This window comes from Camelina sativa, chromosome 4 (genome assembly GCF_000633955.1).
Source record: "Camelina sativa cultivar DH55 chromosome 4, Cs, whole genome shotgun sequence".
NCBI classification, from domain to species: domain Eukaryota; kingdom Viridiplantae; phylum Streptophyta; class Magnoliopsida; order Brassicales; family Brassicaceae; genus Camelina; species Camelina sativa.
In genome coordinates this window covers 17,842,442-17,861,033 of record NC_025688.1, presented here as the reverse complement: position 1 = coordinate 17,861,033, position 18,592 = coordinate 17,842,442, and the positions used below count along the sequence as shown (strand labels likewise).

At 37.2% G+C, this 18,592-nt stretch overlaps 6 protein-coding genes across 9 annotated transcripts in view; 4 read left to right on the top strand and 2 right to left on the bottom strand.

The window, feature by feature from the left end:
• The window catches only part of LOC104780958 (naringenin,2-oxoglutarate 3-dioxygenase-like), a 1,441-nt gene extending 514 nt beyond the window's left edge, over window positions 1-927 (bottom strand). The window contains exons 1-2 of the mRNA XM_010505508.2: window positions 511-927; window positions 1-413 (exon numbers count right to left, since the gene is read on the bottom strand). The exon at window positions 1-413 is cut by the window's left edge and continues 11 nt beyond it. Of these exons, the coding sequence (XP_010503810.1) occupies window positions 1-413; window positions 511-870 (773 nt within the window). The 5' untranslated portion in view covers window positions 871-927. The remainder of the gene's footprint in view (window positions 414-510) is intronic.
• On the top strand, window positions 4,003-5,069 carry LOC104780957. 2 transcript variants are annotated; one of them, XM_010505507.2, is made up of 2 exons: window positions 4,003-4,159; window positions 4,342-5,069. In XM_010505507.2, exons 1-2 carry the CDS (start codon window positions 4,087-4,089, stop codon window positions 4,941-4,943), a joined length of 675 nt encoding a protein of 224 aa, XP_010503809.1. In that variant the 5' UTR covers window positions 4,003-4,086; the 3' UTR covers window positions 4,944-5,069. The 2 variants fall into 2 exon arrangements, with proteins under 2 accessions (XP_010503809.1, XP_010503808.1); XM_010505506.2 differs by having other exon boundaries at window positions 4,004-4,189.
• Window positions 5,412-6,848, top strand: LOC104780956 (WEB family protein At3g51220). Of its 3 annotated transcripts, none has more exons than XM_010505504.2 (3): window positions 5,413-5,780; window positions 5,896-5,931; window positions 6,229-6,848. In XM_010505504.2, the coding sequence occupies exons 1-3, from the start codon at window positions 5,679-5,681 to the stop codon at window positions 6,643-6,645; spliced, it is 555 nt and encodes a 184-aa protein (XP_010503806.1). In that variant the 5' UTR covers window positions 5,413-5,678; the 3' UTR covers window positions 6,646-6,848. The 3 variants fall into 3 exon arrangements, with proteins under 3 accessions (XP_010503807.1, XP_010503806.1, XP_010503805.1); XM_010505503.2 differs by having other exon boundaries at window positions 5,424-5,780; window positions 5,896-6,194; window positions 6,492-6,848; XM_010505505.2 differs by lacking the exon at window positions 5,896-5,931 and having other exon boundaries at window positions 5,412-5,780; window positions 6,190-6,848.
• On the top strand, window positions 7,693-7,980 carry LOC104784000 (auxin-induced protein 15A-like). The gene has a single exon (XM_010509084.1). It carries the CDS (start codon window positions 7,693-7,695, stop codon window positions 7,978-7,980), a length of 288 nt encoding a protein of 95 aa, XP_010507386.1.
• On the top strand, window positions 9,613-10,875 carry LOC104780954 (60S ribosomal protein L8-2). The gene is made up of 2 exons (XM_010505500.2): window positions 9,613-10,186; window positions 10,414-10,875. Exons 1-2 carry the CDS (start codon window positions 9,747-9,749, stop codon window positions 10,751-10,753), a joined length of 780 nt encoding a protein of 259 aa, XP_010503802.1. The 5' UTR covers window positions 9,613-9,746; the 3' UTR covers window positions 10,754-10,875.
• On the bottom strand, window positions 11,138-13,821 carry LOC104780955 (zinc finger CCCH domain-containing protein 45-like). The gene is made up of 4 exons (XM_010505501.2): window positions 13,599-13,821; window positions 12,838-13,014; window positions 12,594-12,718; window positions 11,138-12,486 (listed from the first exon to the last, which is right to left on the bottom strand). The coding sequence occupies exons 1-4, from the start codon at window positions 13,656-13,658 to the stop codon at window positions 11,304-11,306; spliced, it is 1,545 nt and encodes a 514-aa protein (XP_010503803.1). The 5' UTR covers window positions 13,659-13,821; the 3' UTR covers window positions 11,138-11,303.

Here is an 18,592-nt window from a genome sequence, read left to right as displayed (position 1 = left end):
AGATTGACGACAAACGCTCCTTCAACAGGCTGAACCGTAATCCACGTCTTGCCATCGTCTCGTGTGGCTTGTAATCCACCGACTTGGTCTTGTAGCAGCAAAGTGATGGTTCCAGGGTCAGTGTGGCGTTTGAGTCCCAGGGTTAGATCAGGCTGAGGGCATTTTGGGTAATAATTAACAACTATCTTTTGGTCCATATCGACGCATGCATTGGTAAGTGACTCTTTCTCAAGACCCATAGCTTCAGACAAAACCTCAAGAAGCTTACAAGCCAAACCCATCAGCCTCTCACTATACTCTTCAGTTACTTTCACCCATCCCTCCGGCGTATCTGGCCACCTTGAGTAGTCTCTGTTTCTCACCGGGTACGAGAAATACGTCACGATCTCTCTCCAATCTTGCACAGCCTCTCCCTGCATTTACAGTTTAATTATTTCGTATTTAACTACAAGATTAAAACATGATTACGTATTTCACCTAGAAGATTATATATATATATATGGGTCGTACCTGGAGATGGCTAGAGACGATGAATCCTCCTTTTTTACCACCGGACATGTCAAACCGGAGCTTCTCTTCCGGAGGTAAAGCAAAGAAGTCACGAGCGAGACGAGTCATATCCGACACCAAATTGGTATCGACGCCATGATCAACGACCTGGAAGATGCCCCAATTCTCACAAGCCTCCACGATCTGACGGCAGATCTCTCCTCTTTTACCATCAACATCGTCGATACCGGCGAGAGAGATCACCGGGATTTCGTCGCTGAACTCATTATAGGCGACTTTGGGGCGTTCATCTTCGTCTCGGACGAACTTAGAGTTGAGCTTAGACTCTCCGGCGAGCTCAGTCAGAGTTCCTGGAGCCATTTTAGTAACAAGACAAAAGACTATATTAAGAGACGAAGAGAGAGAGAGAGAAGATGTAATCAATATATAGGAAGAGAGTGGTAGCTGAGAAACCTTTCAAAGCTTGTGATCACTGACGAACGAGGAGGTCGCTAGCTACCTACCACGGTACTACTCTCTCTTCTCTTCTAGAACACAAGTTATACTCAACCAACTACATTGTATGTATCTTCAAATAAAAAGAACACATGTATTTACATTTTTTTTTTCTAACGAAAAGAATTATAAACTCAAAATCTCTTTCTGTTTTCTAGCTACATTCCAATGTATCACATTATTATTGCATAATACGGACGTTAGAGTTTCGTTTACACCTTAAAGTAGACTGTGTATACATCTACATTTTTAACGGTAGATAGAAAGCCACATCTGAGAAATGGCTGTGTGGTCAGTGGAGAAGTCACGTGGCCGAGACACATGTTCTGGTACGGGGCTTGCGTTACAAAAAAATCCCAATCATCATTAATTTTTGCATGGCTATTACTAAATCCCATTGAGGAATGAGGAGAGAATTAAACCTATATTTTTATCACAAACTTTTCCTTGGGCTGACAAGGTAAAATGATGGGATTTGTAGAGAGTATTGGGTTTTAGTTTTACTAGTTTATCAACTTGGATATTTAAAGTGGGGTGAGTTGTAGTTTAGAAATTAAACGAGACAGGATAAATTTACCTGCTCATAACTTTACTTAGCTAGGATAAATAAGTAGTGAATGTGTGTTTGACCAATTGTTGATGCGATAAACAACAAATAAATTGATTTGGAAATGAAACGAGATTTGGATAAACTTTCAGTTTAAATCAATAAAAAGCAATGAAGAACAGCGAACTGAATTTTTGTATTGAATATTTCTCTTGTACTTGATCAAGGTTACATGTCCTTCCTCAACCTAAGTTCTATTATTTAAAGTCAAAACAATATCCTAACTATTTCTTCTGAAGATCTTGGTTCGTGATCCCGCAGTCTCGCAGTTGACTCGACGCGCCTCCAAAACGGATCCTTTTCCTGGGCTCATAACGGACCTGACAACGATCACTACAACCGACCTTTATTGGGCTTCTCCTATGGGCCTGCCTACCGTCGAAACCCAACCCTAACAATTGCCCCTACAGCCTTTTAATCCAACCGCAAAGATACTTGCAGCTTTCTCTGTTTTTTTCTCCCTCTTTTTCGAGGTCGATTTCCCCGAGCTACCCTGCTTCATGTTTTCTCGCAAGGAGGCGTCCTACGGTTCTACACTCTTCAGTTGAGTGTCCTTGTATCTTATGATACTTGCAGAACTTCTCGGGATCAAAGTTTGGGTATTTTGGTCTAGGTGAGGAGTCGACTGCGAAAGCGTGAAGACCGGGTTCGAGCGGTTCTCTCCGGAAGGTTTTCTTAGGAGGATTGAAGGGTGCCTTTGCCGACTTATGAAGCTCGGCCATGGCGGCCCGCTCTTCCTCGGCTATGGCGAAATTGATCGATCTATGAAGAGCATCGTCGAGCGATGGGGGTTGTCGAACGGTGAGCTCCTTCCGAAATTTTGAAGTGTACCATAAGCCGTGTCGGAGGGCCGCTAGGGCAACCTCGTCGTTCAAATTCGATATCCTGGCTTTGGTTGACTTGAAGCGAGTTATGTACTCGCGGAGCGACTCGTCCTTCCCCTGAACCAACAACCAGAGGTTGGACTTGGTAACCTTCGCTTGGAAGAAGACCGAGTATTGCTTCAAAAAAGCGGAAGCGAGCTGATCGAAGGTGTCGATGGAATTGGATTCCAAGAAAGCGAACCATTCGAGTGCCGGTCCGACTAGGTTCTCAGCGAAATATCGACAGTAATCGGCCTCACACTCATCGTCGGTGAGGTAGGCCTTGGTTATTGCTAGTCTGAAAGCTCGGAGGTGCGCTCCGGGATCCGAGGTGCCCGCGTATTCGGGCAAGCATAGCTTACCCACGTCTCGAAGAAAAACTTTCGCGACCCGGTCGGTAAACGGGGTGCGCCTTGTTTCCGCGATCACGCGATCGATGTTCGGCGCTGCGCTAGTGGCCAGATGGACTTTAGAACGGATTTGAACCATCTCAGCGCTTGCCTTATTCATGTATTCAGTAAGGAATTGAGCGCTGATTGCGTTGTTCCTTGGGGGACCGGAGGGACCGAAACTCCCGATTGTCATATGACGTGGCAGCCCGCTTACGAGTGCCTCGGTCAAAGATGGGTTTGTCCTCTCCGGGGGGTTCTCGGGAGCACTAGGGGTTCTAACATCGTGTGCCGCTGAGCCGACGTACCCGACTGAGGGCTGGTCAGCTGTTCGTGAGCTCGTATCGTCGTTTAAGATTGACAAGCCCAGAACTCGGGGGTTTTCTGAGGATGCGAATACAGGTAGCGTCCTGATCCCGGGTGGGGTAACGTGGACCGCTTCGAAGTCGAGGCGTGTTCGAGGTAGCGCTCTTTCCGCGGAATCGGTTGAGTTCGTTTCCGGAGGGCGCGTGGCTTCCCGAGGGAGGTCGGGATTTCCGCAGATTGCGAGCTCTTGCTCATGTCGCTCGATCCGGCTCGTGAGAGCTCGATTGGTCGCGTCTTGACTTTGGGACCTATCGATCAGGACGACGAGCATCCTTCGTATTTCGGAGAGATCAGTTCCGTTGGGAGTTCTCGAGGAGGACAACATCATTGAGTGCTGTCCGGGTCGGTTCGTTCCGTTATTTTCGGAGTGGATCCATACCCGGGACTGGCTTCTGCTTCCCGACGGGATCGTGGAATCCGTGGGTGTAACCCCGACGGAAGCCCCTTGGCTCAAGTTGCCGAGATTCCGTCCCGGATTTAACTTTAAGATGTCTAAGTTGACTTTTTGATTTTTTTTTTTTTAATTATAAACAGAGGTGGACTAATCTAATCATTGCAGCCCTTTTTGTTCGTGAAAGGCCCATACAGCATAACAAAGACGGCTACTTTTTTGCCATGAGAAAACGGACCTCCACTTCCTAAAGAGAGGAGGAGGAGCCACACACAACACAACGGCTAGTCTATTAAAGAAAAGAAAAGAAAAAAAAAAAAACACGTTCTAACGGCAACATTTTTTTATCACACATGCCTATAAAAATTTTACTGCGACCTAAACAAGTTTCTCATCTTCATCATACTTCTTTCCCAGATTCTCTCTCCTTCAATACAGTCTACCAGAACAAGTCCAAATTATCCAATGGAGACTCCATCATCATCATCAACAAGAAGAGTCACTAGATCGCAGGCTATCTTTGCAATCAACAACTCTGGTTCTGACTCTATAACTCACTTTTCATCAAGTATGTTTCCTCTTTCCACTTCTAGTATTAGTTTCTTGAAGCCTTGAACCATTAAACAGTGATTCTTTATCTCCTGTTCTTGATTAGTCTTCTTATCAGTTGTTGTTTTCATATTCACCCTCTGATTCATTTTTGGCTCTTAAACAAAACAGAGGATTCGAACAGAGGAAACAAGGAGGATAGGTCTTATTCTGCGCTGATCGACATAACCAACGATTCACCGATCGTGGGTCTAGCGTTGCAGACGCCTCCTTCAGGTTTCATGGTTAAAAGAAGAAGCAGCAGAATCAAGAACACGCCTGGGTCTGGTGAAGCTCTTTTGAGAGGACAAGTCAAAACCCTCTTACACAAGGTTAAAGAAGAAGAAACAGAGCTTATCTATTCAATAAAGACTCGTCCTTTTATCCATCTCGTCACTTCTCCAATGAGACTTCTCGCTCCAACTCCAGCAAACACTCCCCAATCCCCAAACTTCTCAGATAGTAACGATGTCAAGATTAAGATCGCATCCCCGATTGTTGCTGAACAATTGAGAACCTCTCAGATATATGAAGAGAAAGAAGAGAAGAGTATGAGCATAATTACTCGTTCTTTGATGTTTGACTTCACCACGGACAAGTCAGAAGAAGATGTTGATGGACTGTGTAAAGGAGAGAAGAAGACTCAAGCTGAATTTGCAAGGAAACGTAGCAGATTGATGTACAACAGTAATGATGAGAAGATCGTAGAGGTCAAAGAAGTGTTGCATTTGTAATCTTGATTCTTATTGGGCTTTGCTTTGTATCGGTCACGAAGTAGTGATCTGTAATTTCTAGGTCCAAAAGGCCCATTTATGTGAGTGAAAAAATAGGAGACAAGTCGTTGTCGAGATGAAGATGAATGATTTGGTGGTGGTAGCAAGTTAAAAGAAAACTAACAGAACACATGAGAAAACAGAAGAAGGACGTTCCAACGAACCTTTCTCTACTTGTTGTTCTATTTACCCAAAAACTTTCTTCTTTAGTGTGAAGTAAACGCCAAGACATTTTTGGTTCTAATTTCAATATAATAAAGAAAAAAGTAAGCACCACGAAAATATACTTAACAACTTTCTCATCATTTTTTTGTCATTTGGTGGAAATTTTCGTCGGTAATGTGTTACATTTTTAAAATAAAATGATTATATATTGTAATGGTGGAACCATCACATAGTATAAGCTATGGAATGAGATATTTGATTACGATTTTATATCACAATCAATTTGAAAGAACAAACTTCTTATGGTGCTTTCTTTCTTTCTTTAAATTGATTTAGTCATTAACGTGGTCAGTTTTCATCTTAGTCCACTAATCTAGTCACCATCCGTTTTAAGTGACAACAACCAACAGGTGAAATCTTTTTTGGAAATTGGTGACTGGTTTTCTCTTTATAAAAAGCTGAGGTTTCTTCATGACATGGACCAACTCATACAAACTAAAGCAATAAACATATATCACTTAATCAGCTGTAATGGTTCGCGCAGAGATCGAAACCGGAGCTCCTTTCAGGTCTGTTAAAGAGGCCGTCACTCTCTTCGACGAGAGAATCCTTCTCGGAGATAATTACGTAGAGGTCTCTTATCTATAATCAAATGCATAGTTTTTTGCATATATTAATCGTATAATACATGTTTATATATATATCAATGATTTGTTTGCAATAATTTTCCACCGTCTGGTTATTATAGAGAAGCAGTTGTAATAAAAGCATCCAAGAAGAGCTGGTTGAAGCGCAGGAGAGTCTTAAGAAAGCTGAGGAAGAGAACAAGGTTTTGTCTCAGCTTATCGAAACCCTCACACAAGAGCTTGAAACCACTAAGGAAAAGCTTAATAACTCACTCAGAAAATTTCCAGAACATCCTCAAGTCGAAGATGATGACCTCAAATTCATAGAGGAATCCACGGTTAACGAACGGGACAACATAACTGAGATCAAGATGAACCGGTATGATCAAAATGAAGTATACGATGATCGTCTGGAGAAGAGGCGTTCGGTNAATAAAAGCATCCAAGAAGAGCTGGTTGAAGCGCAGGAGAGTCTTAAGAAAGCTGAGGAAGAGAACAAGGTTTTGTCTCAGCTTATCGAAACCCTCACACAAGAGCTTGAAACCACTAAGGAAAAGCTTAACCACTCACTCAGAAAATTCCCAGAACATCCTCAAGTCGAAGATGATGACCTCAAATTCATAGAGGAATCCACGGTTAACGAACGCGACAACATAACCGAGATCAAGATGAACCGGTATGTCCAAAATGAAGTGTATGATGATCGTCTGGAGAAGAGGCGTTCGGTGAAGTTTGCGAACCCACCATTGTTGACAAAGGTCATTGTGGGAAAAGAGGAGAAAAGCAAAGCTATGGTGAAGAAGCAGACAAAGAAGATGAAGCAATTAGCTCCATTGGCTTCTTGGCTCTTTGCAAGAAACCGGTCTAGTTAACCACTTTAGAGATCCGCATCTCGTGTTTACTTATGCGTGCCTTACGAGTTAAAGAAATAATATCCCCAAAATTCATTGTTTTTAATTTTGGGGGATTCATTCAACTTAGATTTTGTTACATATTACTAAACAATTAATTACTTATCCACAAAGTCTTGTTGGGATATATATTAAATTTTGATTTTAAACGAGAGTTTTGTGAATTTCTTTTTCTTTTTGTTAAGTGTAAAATCCCAAGGCGAAAGCCAGAGTAATTAATCTTAGATTATCCAAACTTGGTTTTGTTGCTAAAAGGCGTATACGGATGAGGATGACCAATTTACGAGATGAAAATTTGGTCCTCAAGCATTTAGAGAAATCATCAGTCCCCAACCTACATCCACACGAGTAACTCCGGGAGCCAATACCCCTTGGCCCTTAGTAGTTTTGTGGAAGGCTAATAGCCTAATAGCAAATATATATATTATATGCATTTATATTGTAAGTGCGTAGCTAGAATCATATCATATAAACTCGAATTAGGCATTTTAGGCGTTCGCGCATTGAGTCGCCCGTTTAAGGCCTAACCATTTTTGAACTACATAAATTTTTTTTTCTTTTTTTGGCGTTTACAGAATATATATAATAAATATTTATGTAACATGTTTCATTCATTTTGGTCTATCTTTATCACTATATATCTTCTGTAGTTTTTTAGTTCCTGCACAAAAGAATTGTATATTATATGGTAACGTACGTGATGATGTTTGTGTGTCTGTAATAGGTATTAATTAGGCTTAATACTAAATAATTAGAACACTAAAGTTTCTTAATCAATCGTTTTTGGTGTTAGAAAACTCGCCATCGTTTTCAAAAAAATAATGTTCCAATTCCGAACGAAGGATTTATCCAGTCAAACTTGCCTCGATCTGTAGTATATATATCCTATGTGTATTTTCGGCACTAGCTATATCTCTCTCTCTAGGAGTCAAAAGAAACAGAAACATAATTGGAGACATTCTCATTCATTAGTATTGTAAACAACGAGAGTATATATATTAGAATACAATGGAGATAAAGCAAGCAAGTAAGTCACTGAAGCAGATGCTGAAGAGATGTTCAAGCTTGGGGAAGAAGAGCAGTGAACACGTCCCCAAGAAGGGTCATTTCGCTGTCTACGTGGGCCACTCCAGAGACCGCCATGTCGTCCCCATCACATTCCTCAATCACCCAACCTTCAAGATGATGCTGCAAGCAGCGGAGGAAGAGTTCGGGTTTAGGCAAGAGAGAGGCCTCACTATTCCTTGTGACCAAAACATATTTCTCTCTCTCTTAGACTCCATCACATCTTACTAGCTAGCTAGGTCTTAGTTATACTTTGAGCCTCTTACTCTTCCTCACTTGATGAGAGGATTAATTAAGTCAATATAATTAATGTAGAAGTTTTTGTTTATGATAGCTTATCTTGTTGTGTTCCACCTTTCTTCAATTTTGGGTCTAACGATGGCTATATCTACAATATATACACTCACTCATGATCGAGGCGTAACCTGAGCTATATATATCTGGTCTAGTTTTCATATATAACCGTGTAACTTTCGAGTTTCGATTGCTGAGGACTATATATGCTTCTTCAATTTTGCTTGATGGGTATAAGGAAGATAACATATCGCAAAACGTAGTACGTCTTCTATGCACACAAATATACTTTACTAGTTACCATACTGACTTAGAATTTTTCTTTGACATCGATCGCATACCACAGTAGTGATCATGAAACCAAAGATACCTCTCAAATAGTTCTGTATTTAATGGCATATAAATAAATAAATAAAAACATTGAAATTTCATCATGAACTAATAACAAAATGTCAAATTTTGACATGTTATAATCAGTGTTAGTATTACTCATGGTTCATGAAACGATATGAGTCATATTATTATGGGGCCAACAATATCGATCTGAATATCAATTTTTACATCCAACTTTTAATTTTGTTCCTATTTTACATATGCTATGCAAATAACATAGTAATTAACGATATTACAAACTAGGTGGAGAAATTCTGATCTTAATCAGTGTTATAAACACACAAAACAAGTAAACGCGACGCAGGTGCCTATGGAATATATGACAGACTACAAGCATGAAAATGGGCTTCCTACATGACTATACTATATATTTATCAAAGATTTTATTCTGTAGTATTTTTGGTTTTAATTTATGATTAAACAACTCATCCTTTTTAAACGAAAAAAAAATTAGCACTAGTCATGCGTATATATTGTTAAGCAGCATGCAAGTTGATTTATTAAAATGGCATGCCCTGCGATTGACGACGTACGTGTTGGCTTTGATAATCCAATATTTCTATATTTTTTTTTTCTTTTTGTAATATACGTCTATACTTGTATACCGGCGGCGGTGCTAACTCATAATTAAGCATATATAAACAATAAAACAAGATATACATAGATATAATCGAAATAACTTATTTTTTTTGGACAAAATCGAAATAACTTATTATAAACAACTATTTAATTATTAATTTTGCATNTTTTTTTTTTTTTTTTTTGAATTTAAAAGGAGATTTGCATCTATTGTCACTTGTAAGCCAAATATATAATTGGTAATTAACGTTACATTAAGAGTTCAATGGTGTAGACTGTAGACAGACTATAATTTTGGAGGAGATACTAGATTTGAGTTTTGACACAAAGATTAAACAACAAATTAATGAAATGAACTATGTATTGAAGCATTACAATAAAGTACTATGTGCCTAAACGAGTTGTAGTGTTGACATATAGATAGCTCGCTCTAGCTCCTCTCCTTGCATGCCCTTAATAGAAAATACTCGAAAATTCAGACGCATATAATCTGATTTTTCTGACATGATAAAAAGTAATCTTTTGCAAAATAAAACAAAATAAATTAAAATCGTAAAAAGTAAACTTTTTAAATAACCAAATTGGGTTAACATAAGTACGGCCTGTGCTTTTTAATTAGACTAAGGTTACATGGAGGCCCACGACAATTAGGGTTTCTGTTATGAGAACATCCCCTATAAATTAGGCTACACAACCTAGGGCAAAAAGTAGGTTACGTGGCGGTAAGGAAAATGGGTCGTGTGATTAGGGCTCAGCGTAAGGGTGCTGGTTCCGTTTTCAAGTCCCACACTCACCACCGCAAGGGTCCAGCTAAGTTCCGGAGCCTCGATTACGGCGAGCGCAATGGTTACCTCAAAGGATTGGTGACGGAGATCATCCACGACCCTGGGCGTGGTGCTCCTCTCGCTCGCGTCGCGTTCCGTCATCCTTTCCGTTACATGAAGCAGAAGGAGCTGTTCGTAGCCGCCGAAGGTATGTACACCGGACAATACCTCTACTGTGGTAAGAAGGCTAATCTTATGGTCGGAAACGTTCTTCCGCTTGGATCTATCCCGGAGGGAGCTGTTGTCTGCAACGTCGAGCTCCATGTTGGCGACCGTGGTGCTCTTGCTAGGGCTTCTGGTGATTACGCCATCGTAATTGCTCACAATTCTGACAGCAAAACCACTAGGTAATTTCTCCAAATCAGTTAATAGTTTGCATGCTTCCAAATGCAAAGTTAAGAACCCTCCTTGAGTCCTTTGTTAAAATCGGAATCTTCATTTTTAAGTTGCGTACTATAGTTATATTATGTCTAAACCCTAATTATATTACTGGAACATCATTTTATAACTTGACTTGAGTGGCACTTAACAAGATTGATGTATATATTGATCTGTTTTTACCATATATAAAAAGGATTAAGCTTCCTTCTGGAGCGAAGAAGGTTTTGCCAAGTGGGTGCAGAGCCATGATTGGGCAAGTTGCGGGTGGAGGAAGAACAGAGAAGCCACTTCTCAAGGCTGGAAATGCATACCACAAGTACAGAGTGAAGAGGAACTGTTGGCCTGTTGTGCGTGGTGTTGCCATGAACCCAGTGGAACATCCCCACGGAGGAGGAAACCATCAGCACATTGGTCACGCCAGTACGGTCAGGCGTGATAAATCTGCTGGTGCTAAGGTTGGTCAAATTGCTGCAAGGAGAACTGGTCGTCGCAGAGGTACAGCTGCCACACTAGCAGCCAAGGCAGACTACTAGACTTGACTTGAAACACACTCTTCTCTGCTTTCTTGATTTTCTTTTGCTTATTTCTGTTAAAGTCTTAACACCCCATTCCATTGTTGCCGTTTACGTTTAGTTTTTTTTTTGTGTGTTGAAAGCTTATGAGCTTCGTATTGAATCTGCCGTTTAGAGGTAGAATTTTGAATTATTTAATTTATGAGATTTTTTTGGGGGCATCTTGATGGTGTTTCTTTTACTACATAGTATAATTTTCACTTATCGAGGTCTACTATTTATCAATTATTTCTTTAATAATTGCTGGACATAATTCTCAAATAATTCTGACGCAAATTAATGTTGTAATCATGATTTAAATGAATGTTTTCTCAACCTCTTAGACTGGTGTATCATTAAACGCTCTAAAGAGAACCCTCTTTTTTTAAATGAATCAAAAATTGGTGCACTGATCAAAATTGGAAGTGATATCACCTCAGTTCTTTTTTTGTTCCTGAATCAGCGATAGACAAAGACTAGAGAGTGCAATCTATTTCTTGTGATTTGGAATGAACCAGAGTCAAAATTATGTTCAAAAACCATTTTTCTCATACCTTCCAAACTTCATTCTCTTAGCCCTCGGAGCCTCTGCCTCAAAGTTGGGCCTAAATCGGTCATGAACATAGAGGCAACTATCTCCCAGCTTACATCCACTCGCAGTGCCAAAGTAGATACATTGTTTCTGAATCTTATTATTATCAATGCGTCCATTGTATATTCCAGTTTGTGAAATGTATTGATTAGTTTCATGATTATCTGTCCCATGTTCCCTTATAAGATTCTTGAAATAGTCTAAACCCTTCATAGGTTGTACTACCGGATTAGGTCTACCATTAACATCTCCCCGGTTTATATTCATTGGATAAGAATTGAAACCGGTTTGAGGACCCCTTCCAAGTCCAATTGATGTTTGAACATTGTTCATTTCAGAAGTACGGAATGCGTAACTCGGTTGGTGTTGGGATTGAGGGTTTACTATTACCTTTGGTTCTGAGAAAACATTTTGAGGAGGTCTGTGGAGGTTAAGGTTCATTGGCAGAGTACTCGATGGGAACCGAGCAGGCAGAGGTTGTTCTTTAGTTATACTGACATGGAAATGAGCGGGCATTGGTATACTAGACGGTTCAACATTTATAGGCTTAGGTGGGGAAATGTTTCCAGTTCCAGGCTTGGGAGGAGATACTCGTCTCTGAGGGTTAGTAAAATACGGAGACGCTGCAACACTATGTTCTTGAGGTATTATTACAGGCTGCGGCTTTCTAACCATGGGTGAGGCGGTGACAGGTTGTGGAACAAGTCTAGTAGTAGAGTTGATGTTAGTGTCAACGGGCGGATTCTTAGGTTCAGAGGATTTACCTGATGTGTCAGTGATCAGATTATTGATCATTTTCGGGTTGCTGAGGAACTTGATAAGTAGATCAGTATCAACCATACTCCCCTGTTCCTTGGTTTTCATCAGTACAGACAGAGCTGCAGAAGCAGCAAGACTCAAGTCTGGAGCAAGACCAGTAGTAAGACCAGAGGCCCGTTCTTGGGTAGAACAGGGAGGTTTAGTCTCCAACTGACCTTGCTTACTTGCGGTAAAACCGGATACAACCGTACTGTGTGATGAATCCTCTGAAGAATCAGACTCGTCTTCAATTGGAGTGAGACGAATGGCAGGAGTTTTGCTGTCATCAAAGCATTCAGCTTCTACAACGGGTGAAACAGAGGGTCTGCGTGAAAAGAGAATACGATCAGCAGGATAATAATACAACCAACAAAATGTGGAATAACCAAAGAAAGAGGTCTAATGCAAGAAAAAGAAGGCAAACGAAAATACCGAGAAGGGATAGCAGAGCGATGCGGATAGATAGCTTGCAGCACTTTAGAAATCCTCAAGTTTTCAGTTTGCCTTTCTGTGCTCTCACCACCACCTCCAACAAGCCAAGCATCACTGATAGAGAACTGTTTTTGTCCAAGAAACACAATTATAATAAAATCAGATACAAAAGCTTGCTTAATAAGGGATTACCGCTGATTCTGGATTATATATATATATATATATATATAATTCAATTTTTTACCTGAGGAGGTCGTTTCCATTTGATGCGAGGAATGTTTGAAACATTAGGCTTAACTGGATAGTGGTTTCCTTCAAAACCAGGTGGAAGGTCTGGTCCTCGAGATGATGATAGCTTAAGATGACGTGGAGGCTGAGAAGCAACTTTGGCCGGACATTCCTCAGTTCGAAACATCTTAACCTGTCCAAATCCACATCCACACATTAGTTAGAAGAAAGCTGAGAGTCTTCATCATCTATCTGTGTTATCAAAATCATGTAACTAACTAAACCACTCTCATGCTTCGTAGGTGTATGAATGAACCAATCCAACCACAAAGATTGTAAATTTATTAGTTGCAGAGTAATGGAATTGATGCATATCCACCCCAGTACCATGTGTTTCAAAACTTGATGATCTCTCTTGTGTAAGAAAACTAAAGCTCAACCATAAATTACAAAGAGGCCGCCAGCAAGAGCCGTGAAAGCAACGTAACAAACTTTGTTTCTTCACCCAAACAATTCCAAATTATTCAATTTATCTTCCGATTGGATTTGAAATAATTCAAATTAAACAGTTTTTCACCGCTTCATCAAGATCGGTATCAATTCGTTGGATTCGATAGGCGAATTCATAATTCAAAATTTTAAGTTTCCACAAATTTGACTAAAAATTGCAATCGAGAGATTAGACGGATGAATCAATTTTGGGGAATCAAGATTGAAAAGTTACAAAGCTGGATTATAATAAATAAAAACCATGGGAACATATATATATATATATACCTGACAAAGCTTAGGACCTGGTGGCCATGAAACCTTCCTTGGTTTCTTCGATCTCTCCATATTTCTTAAAACCCCCAAATTCGTTTTTTTTTATAAAGTAAATTCAATCGGTGATCGTTTAATCAGATTTTAGATGGAGAAATCAAACTGTTTCTTCTCTATATTTTTTTTGTAGGTGATGTCTATAGAAGAGGATTAGGAAAGCAATTACTTGTTTTTTTTTTTTTCCACAAGGGAAGCAATTACTTGTTATGCCATTATATATATATATATTTACACAAATAATACGAAAAAAATATCTATTATTTTGTTGTAATTTTATCACGTTCTATATATTATTTTTGGTTTTATTTTTCTTTATAAATGTCAATACATTCAATTTTAAGTTATATATATTTCTCTATATTATTGGTTGATTATTTTTTAATAATTATAAAATAAATTTATAAGATTTATAACACGACTTAATAAATTATTTTATATGTTTCAACATATTATCATACTATTAAAAAAAACTAATGATTACTCCTTTATATATATATATATATATATATATATGTATTCATTACAAATTATAGACGATTGTTTAAAGGTAACTAAATAATACTGTTTATGTATTTCAAATATTCTCTAAATTTCAATACATAATTCGATTTTGAAGTTATGTATATCTCTTACATACATATTTCAAAAATATTAAATCGCTAAATTAGATTATAATAAAAAATGAGTTCTAAATTAGATTATAATCAAAAAATGAGTTTTAATTTCAAATAATTTAATCCATAATTCACGACATAAAAGGCAATACATATACTCTCTCTGTTCTTTTATTAGTTGTCGTTTAAGGTTTTTTCACACAGAATAAAAAAACCATTAATTTTTTTTGTTTTATTCCTTTTAAATATATTTTCTAGTTTTTTTATTGGTTAAAATATTAAAACAGTTGTATAAATTAGAATATTTATCAAACATTTGCATTGGAAATCTAAAACGACAAGTACTATGACACAAAATTTTAACTCTAGAAAGACAACTAATAAAAAACGGAGGGAGTACTATGTATATATCTCATGTATAATAAAACGGAAATACACAACATTGTTTTGTAGACTATATAATTTTAATAAGTTGGTTACAAATAGGTTATAGATTAAGTTTTATATTATTTGTATAGTTTGGATTTATTGTTTCCAAAAATCTTAAAGAGAATATTCTAAAGAATCATTTGATATCATCTAACTTACCATATTAATTTTCTTTATTAAATTATTCATCAAATAAAATCTTTGATATCTAACTTAACATATTAATTTGTTAATTATTATTATAATTCACCTCTTATTTTTATATATGAGTCTATTTTGTGAAACAAATAAATTATCATATTATTTCTTATAATTAAAAAATATTTTTATTTCCGGATATACCATAAGTTGAATTTTTAAACACAAATATAAATTGTTCAATCTATAAAATATTCAAGCTTTAGAAATATTATTCTTTAAAAATAATATCTATTGAATTAAAAATTCTACTGAGTAACAAGTCAAAATTTGAATATTTAAATTTAATATCATATTTTTTTGTTGAATTTTATAATTTCATATAATAGAATAAATTTTAAATAATTTATTTTGAAATATTTTTAAAATATTGAAACTTGATATAAAAGTTAGAAACTATAAAAACTCTAAATTGGTTTGTTATAACAATGTCAATAATATGTTACTATAATATGCAAGAATTTTAAAAAACCAAATATATTAAAACAAAAAGTATAACAATACATTAAATTACTCATAATATAATAACTCACTTTTTAAAAACCAAATTCACAAAATTATGTCTTATAATGACATTCAAGTCATGAGGTAGAATATACATTGTTGAAAAAACTTCACGTACATAAACCAATACAACATATTAAAATTTTATTTTAAAATAGAAAATATAAAAAAATTTGTATAAAATAAAATTTAACTAGTGTTATAGCACGGTACTTATCTAGAATCATTAACAATATAAAACTTACAAAATAAGTGTCTTTTTCAAGTCATTATATTTAGCATATAATTTTATTGCATAATATTTTATCCAAAAAACTTTTAAAAATAATTATATAAATTATATTTTATAAAAAAATTACAACGTAAATAAAATGAATTTTAACCCGTGCTAGAGCACGGGTCTTAATCTAGTTTAGTATATTATATGAGAACAACAAAGTACATTGCTCAAACTATATTATGTACAAAAGTTACCCAAAAAAATAGATCTATAATGGAACTTGACCATATTAATCTTTTTTTTTGTTATTAGTTGTGACATCTCAAATTGATTTTGTTTGTATGGAATGTTAGATGATGATGACCGTGACCATATTAATCTTTTTTTTTTTTTGTTAGTTGTGACATCTCAAATTGATTTTGTTGGTATGGAATGTTAGATGATGATGACCGTGACCATATTAATCTTTTTTTTTTTTTGTTAGTTGTGACATCTCAAATTGATTTTGTTGGTATGGAATGTTAGATGATGATGACCGTGACCATATTAATCTTTTTTTTTTTTTGTTAGTTGTGACATCTCAAATTGATTTTGTTTGTATCGAATGTTAGATGAAGATGACCTTGACCATTCTGACATAGCCATGAAGGAGGCCATGCTTTCTTTTGCTCTTCGACATAAAGAGCCAGCCGCATTGCTCATCGCCACCACCGACCAAGATTATGTAACCGTGATGAAGTTGGTTATGGAGAGTGGAATACAATTGATGCACACCTACGTGGATTCAAGCACCGCTGACAAGCTCATTGAAACCATTGACGAACCAATGAAATGACACGAGTTGGTTAACGACGACCTCCTTCCTGAGGACTTCTCAGCCAGCAACTTCGACGTTCCACTGTCACTTCCCTGTCCTACTCATCGGGATCGTCCTCTTACTCAAGCAAACGACCCTTAGAGAGTTATGGCCTATTATGATGTAGGTTCGTCTCCCGTTCCACCGTCTACTTCATTCTTGATTCTAAAGAATAACATCGACGGACGGCTTACTACCCCTTCTTGGTGGTGTTGGTGGTTTACTACCCATCAAGGGTGGTTTCTCTGGCCCCTTAGAGATCGAGGCTTACCACAAGCCCGGTCTCTTTGATTCCAGGATCAAGCAGAGGCAGAAACAAGAGCTTGGTAAAGGAGGTAAAGGAGGTATCAAACTCATTCCTGTTGACCCTCTTGTACGAGGAAGAGGTAATAATTTACTGTTTTCATTTTTCTGATAACTTTCAATCTCAAATCTACTGAAAATTGATTAAAAAAAACAAATTTATTGGTTTTCATTTCTCAGCGAAAAGTCAGGACCAGGACTATCCAGATCAAGTCATCAAACGTTTGATTTATACGTCTTTTATCATAAAGCTAGAACTCCCGGTTCTTCTGATTTCAAATGACGTTTGCTTTTCCTCTTGCCTCCGAGACATCACTAAATTGACTTATCCGGTAATTCTGGCTCACGGCAAGGACGCCAGTGAGGAATTGTCTTCTTCGGTTCAACTGAAGATAAATTGGGAACTCCTCGCCCAAGGTCCAAAAGGTTAGTATTCCTCACTTAAATAAACTTATCTAACAATTGCATAATTAACCAGATGATGATGATTGATGATTAGGTATGGCTTACCTCAAGTATCTGACTGAGGAGGAGAGAAAGGATAAAGAGGAGATAAGAAAGCATTTTGAGGAAGCGGGTGAACGAGGTCCCAAGTATATTGCTTTTAAAGAAAAGAGGAGGAATGAGCTGAGGGAAGCTGACGAGGAGTATTGTAGAAAAACGCAAAGACTAGGTTAGATCCTCTGAACTTATTATTATAAACCAGGTTACATCCTCTTTTATGTTTAACAATGAACTTATTAGACACCAACTAACACAAGTGTGATGACCTACTTATTAGGTACCCGGTTGGCCAAGTGAGAGAAAGATACAAGGCAGAAGGAAGAAAAAGAAGATCGTGAGTGGAAAGAAAGGAAGGCGGAAGAAAGGAAGAGGAAGAGGGAACAAGAAGAAGAAGAAAAACTTGAGAAGAAGAGTAAGAGGGAAGAAAAGAAGAGGGAAGAAGGTAGCAGAGGAGGTATCTTTTCAAATCAGTATAAATACTTAAATACTTTAAAAGCTCTACTAGGAGTAATATTTAGCATAAAATTAATTAATTAATAAAAATGATCTGACTTCTTTAATCCTCAATACAAAAGTATGACGTTTTTCATTTTTCTTAACGTATCAATTTTGGAACTTTCTTTATTAATCTCATAATCTGACTACACCAAACGTAATATTAAATATTTTGATTCTATTTTTACAGTTTTTTTCTTTGTAATCATTACATTATATGTGATACAAAAATTTAAAGTAATTTTGATTAACAAGATTTTGGAAACCTTTCAAAAGAATTTGAACATATTGAAAATATTTAGAATATTGAATAGTTAACAAGAAAATTCTAATACTAGTAGATAGATATTTAATATTAGCACAGATAGACGCAGGACTGAGACCAACAGGGATCGGAAAATAGTCAAAGGTCCCATAAGACGCCTGTCTCAGCCGCTGTCAAGTGAAAAACGCAAAAGCCTAAAACAATACCATGCATGAGAAAGTATAAAAAAACAAAACGATTACAACTGTGAGTGGATCAAACTTCATCGATTAGATTCACTATGAAAACAACCATAGTGGATCATATACAGATCGACTAGTTTAAATACTACATATCGATGACAGAGAGAGAAAGCTGCTTACTGGAGAATTTGCTGGCCACAGAAGACATGGTTTCGACGGAGGATTCAGACACGAGTACACGACGAAGACCAGTAAATAAATTATGATAGATGCGGCTGCGGATGATAGAGGCTTCTGCCTCTCTTTTTTTAATATATAGGGCTGAATCTGATAACATAAGGGTTCCAATTTTATACTTCTCCCCGGGGACGTAATTAAG

What these genes read in the sequence shown, in the direction of transcription:
- LOC104780957 (XM_010505506.2), top strand. Translation starts at nt 4,087, where the DNA reads ATGGAGACTCCATCATCATCATCAACAAGAAGAGTCACTAGATCGCAG. An exon ending in TATAACTCACTTTTCATCAA is followed by an intron (nt 4,190 to 4,341) that starts GTATGTTTCCTC and finishes TAAACAAAACAG; the next exon opens with AGGATTCGAACAGAGGAAAC.
- LOC104784000 (XM_010509084.1), top strand. Translation starts at nt 7,693, where the DNA reads ATGGAGATAAAGCAAGCAAGTAAGTCACTGAAGCAGATGCTGAAGAGA.
- LOC104780954 (XM_010505500.2), top strand. Translation starts at nt 9,747, where the DNA reads ATGGGTCGTGTGATTAGGGCTCAGCGTAAGGGTGCTGGTTCCGTTTTC. An exon ending in TCTGACAGCAAAACCACTAG is followed by an intron (nt 10,187 to 10,413) that starts GTAATTTCTCCA and finishes ATATATAAAAAG; the next exon opens with GATTAAGCTTCCTTCTGGAG.
- LOC104780955 (XM_010505501.2), bottom strand. Translation starts at nt 13,658, where the DNA reads ATGGAGAGATCGAAGAAACCAAGGAAGGTTTCATGGCCACCAGGTCCT. An exon ending in CAGGTCCTAAGCTTTGTCAG is followed by an intron (nt 13,015 to 13,598) that starts GTATATATATAT and finishes GGATTTGGACAG; the next exon opens with GTTAAGATGTTTCGAACTGA. An exon ending in AATGGAAACGACCTCCTCAG is followed by an intron (nt 12,719 to 12,837) that starts GTAAAAAATTGA and finishes GGACAAAAACAG; the next exon opens with TTCTCTATCAGTGATGCTTG.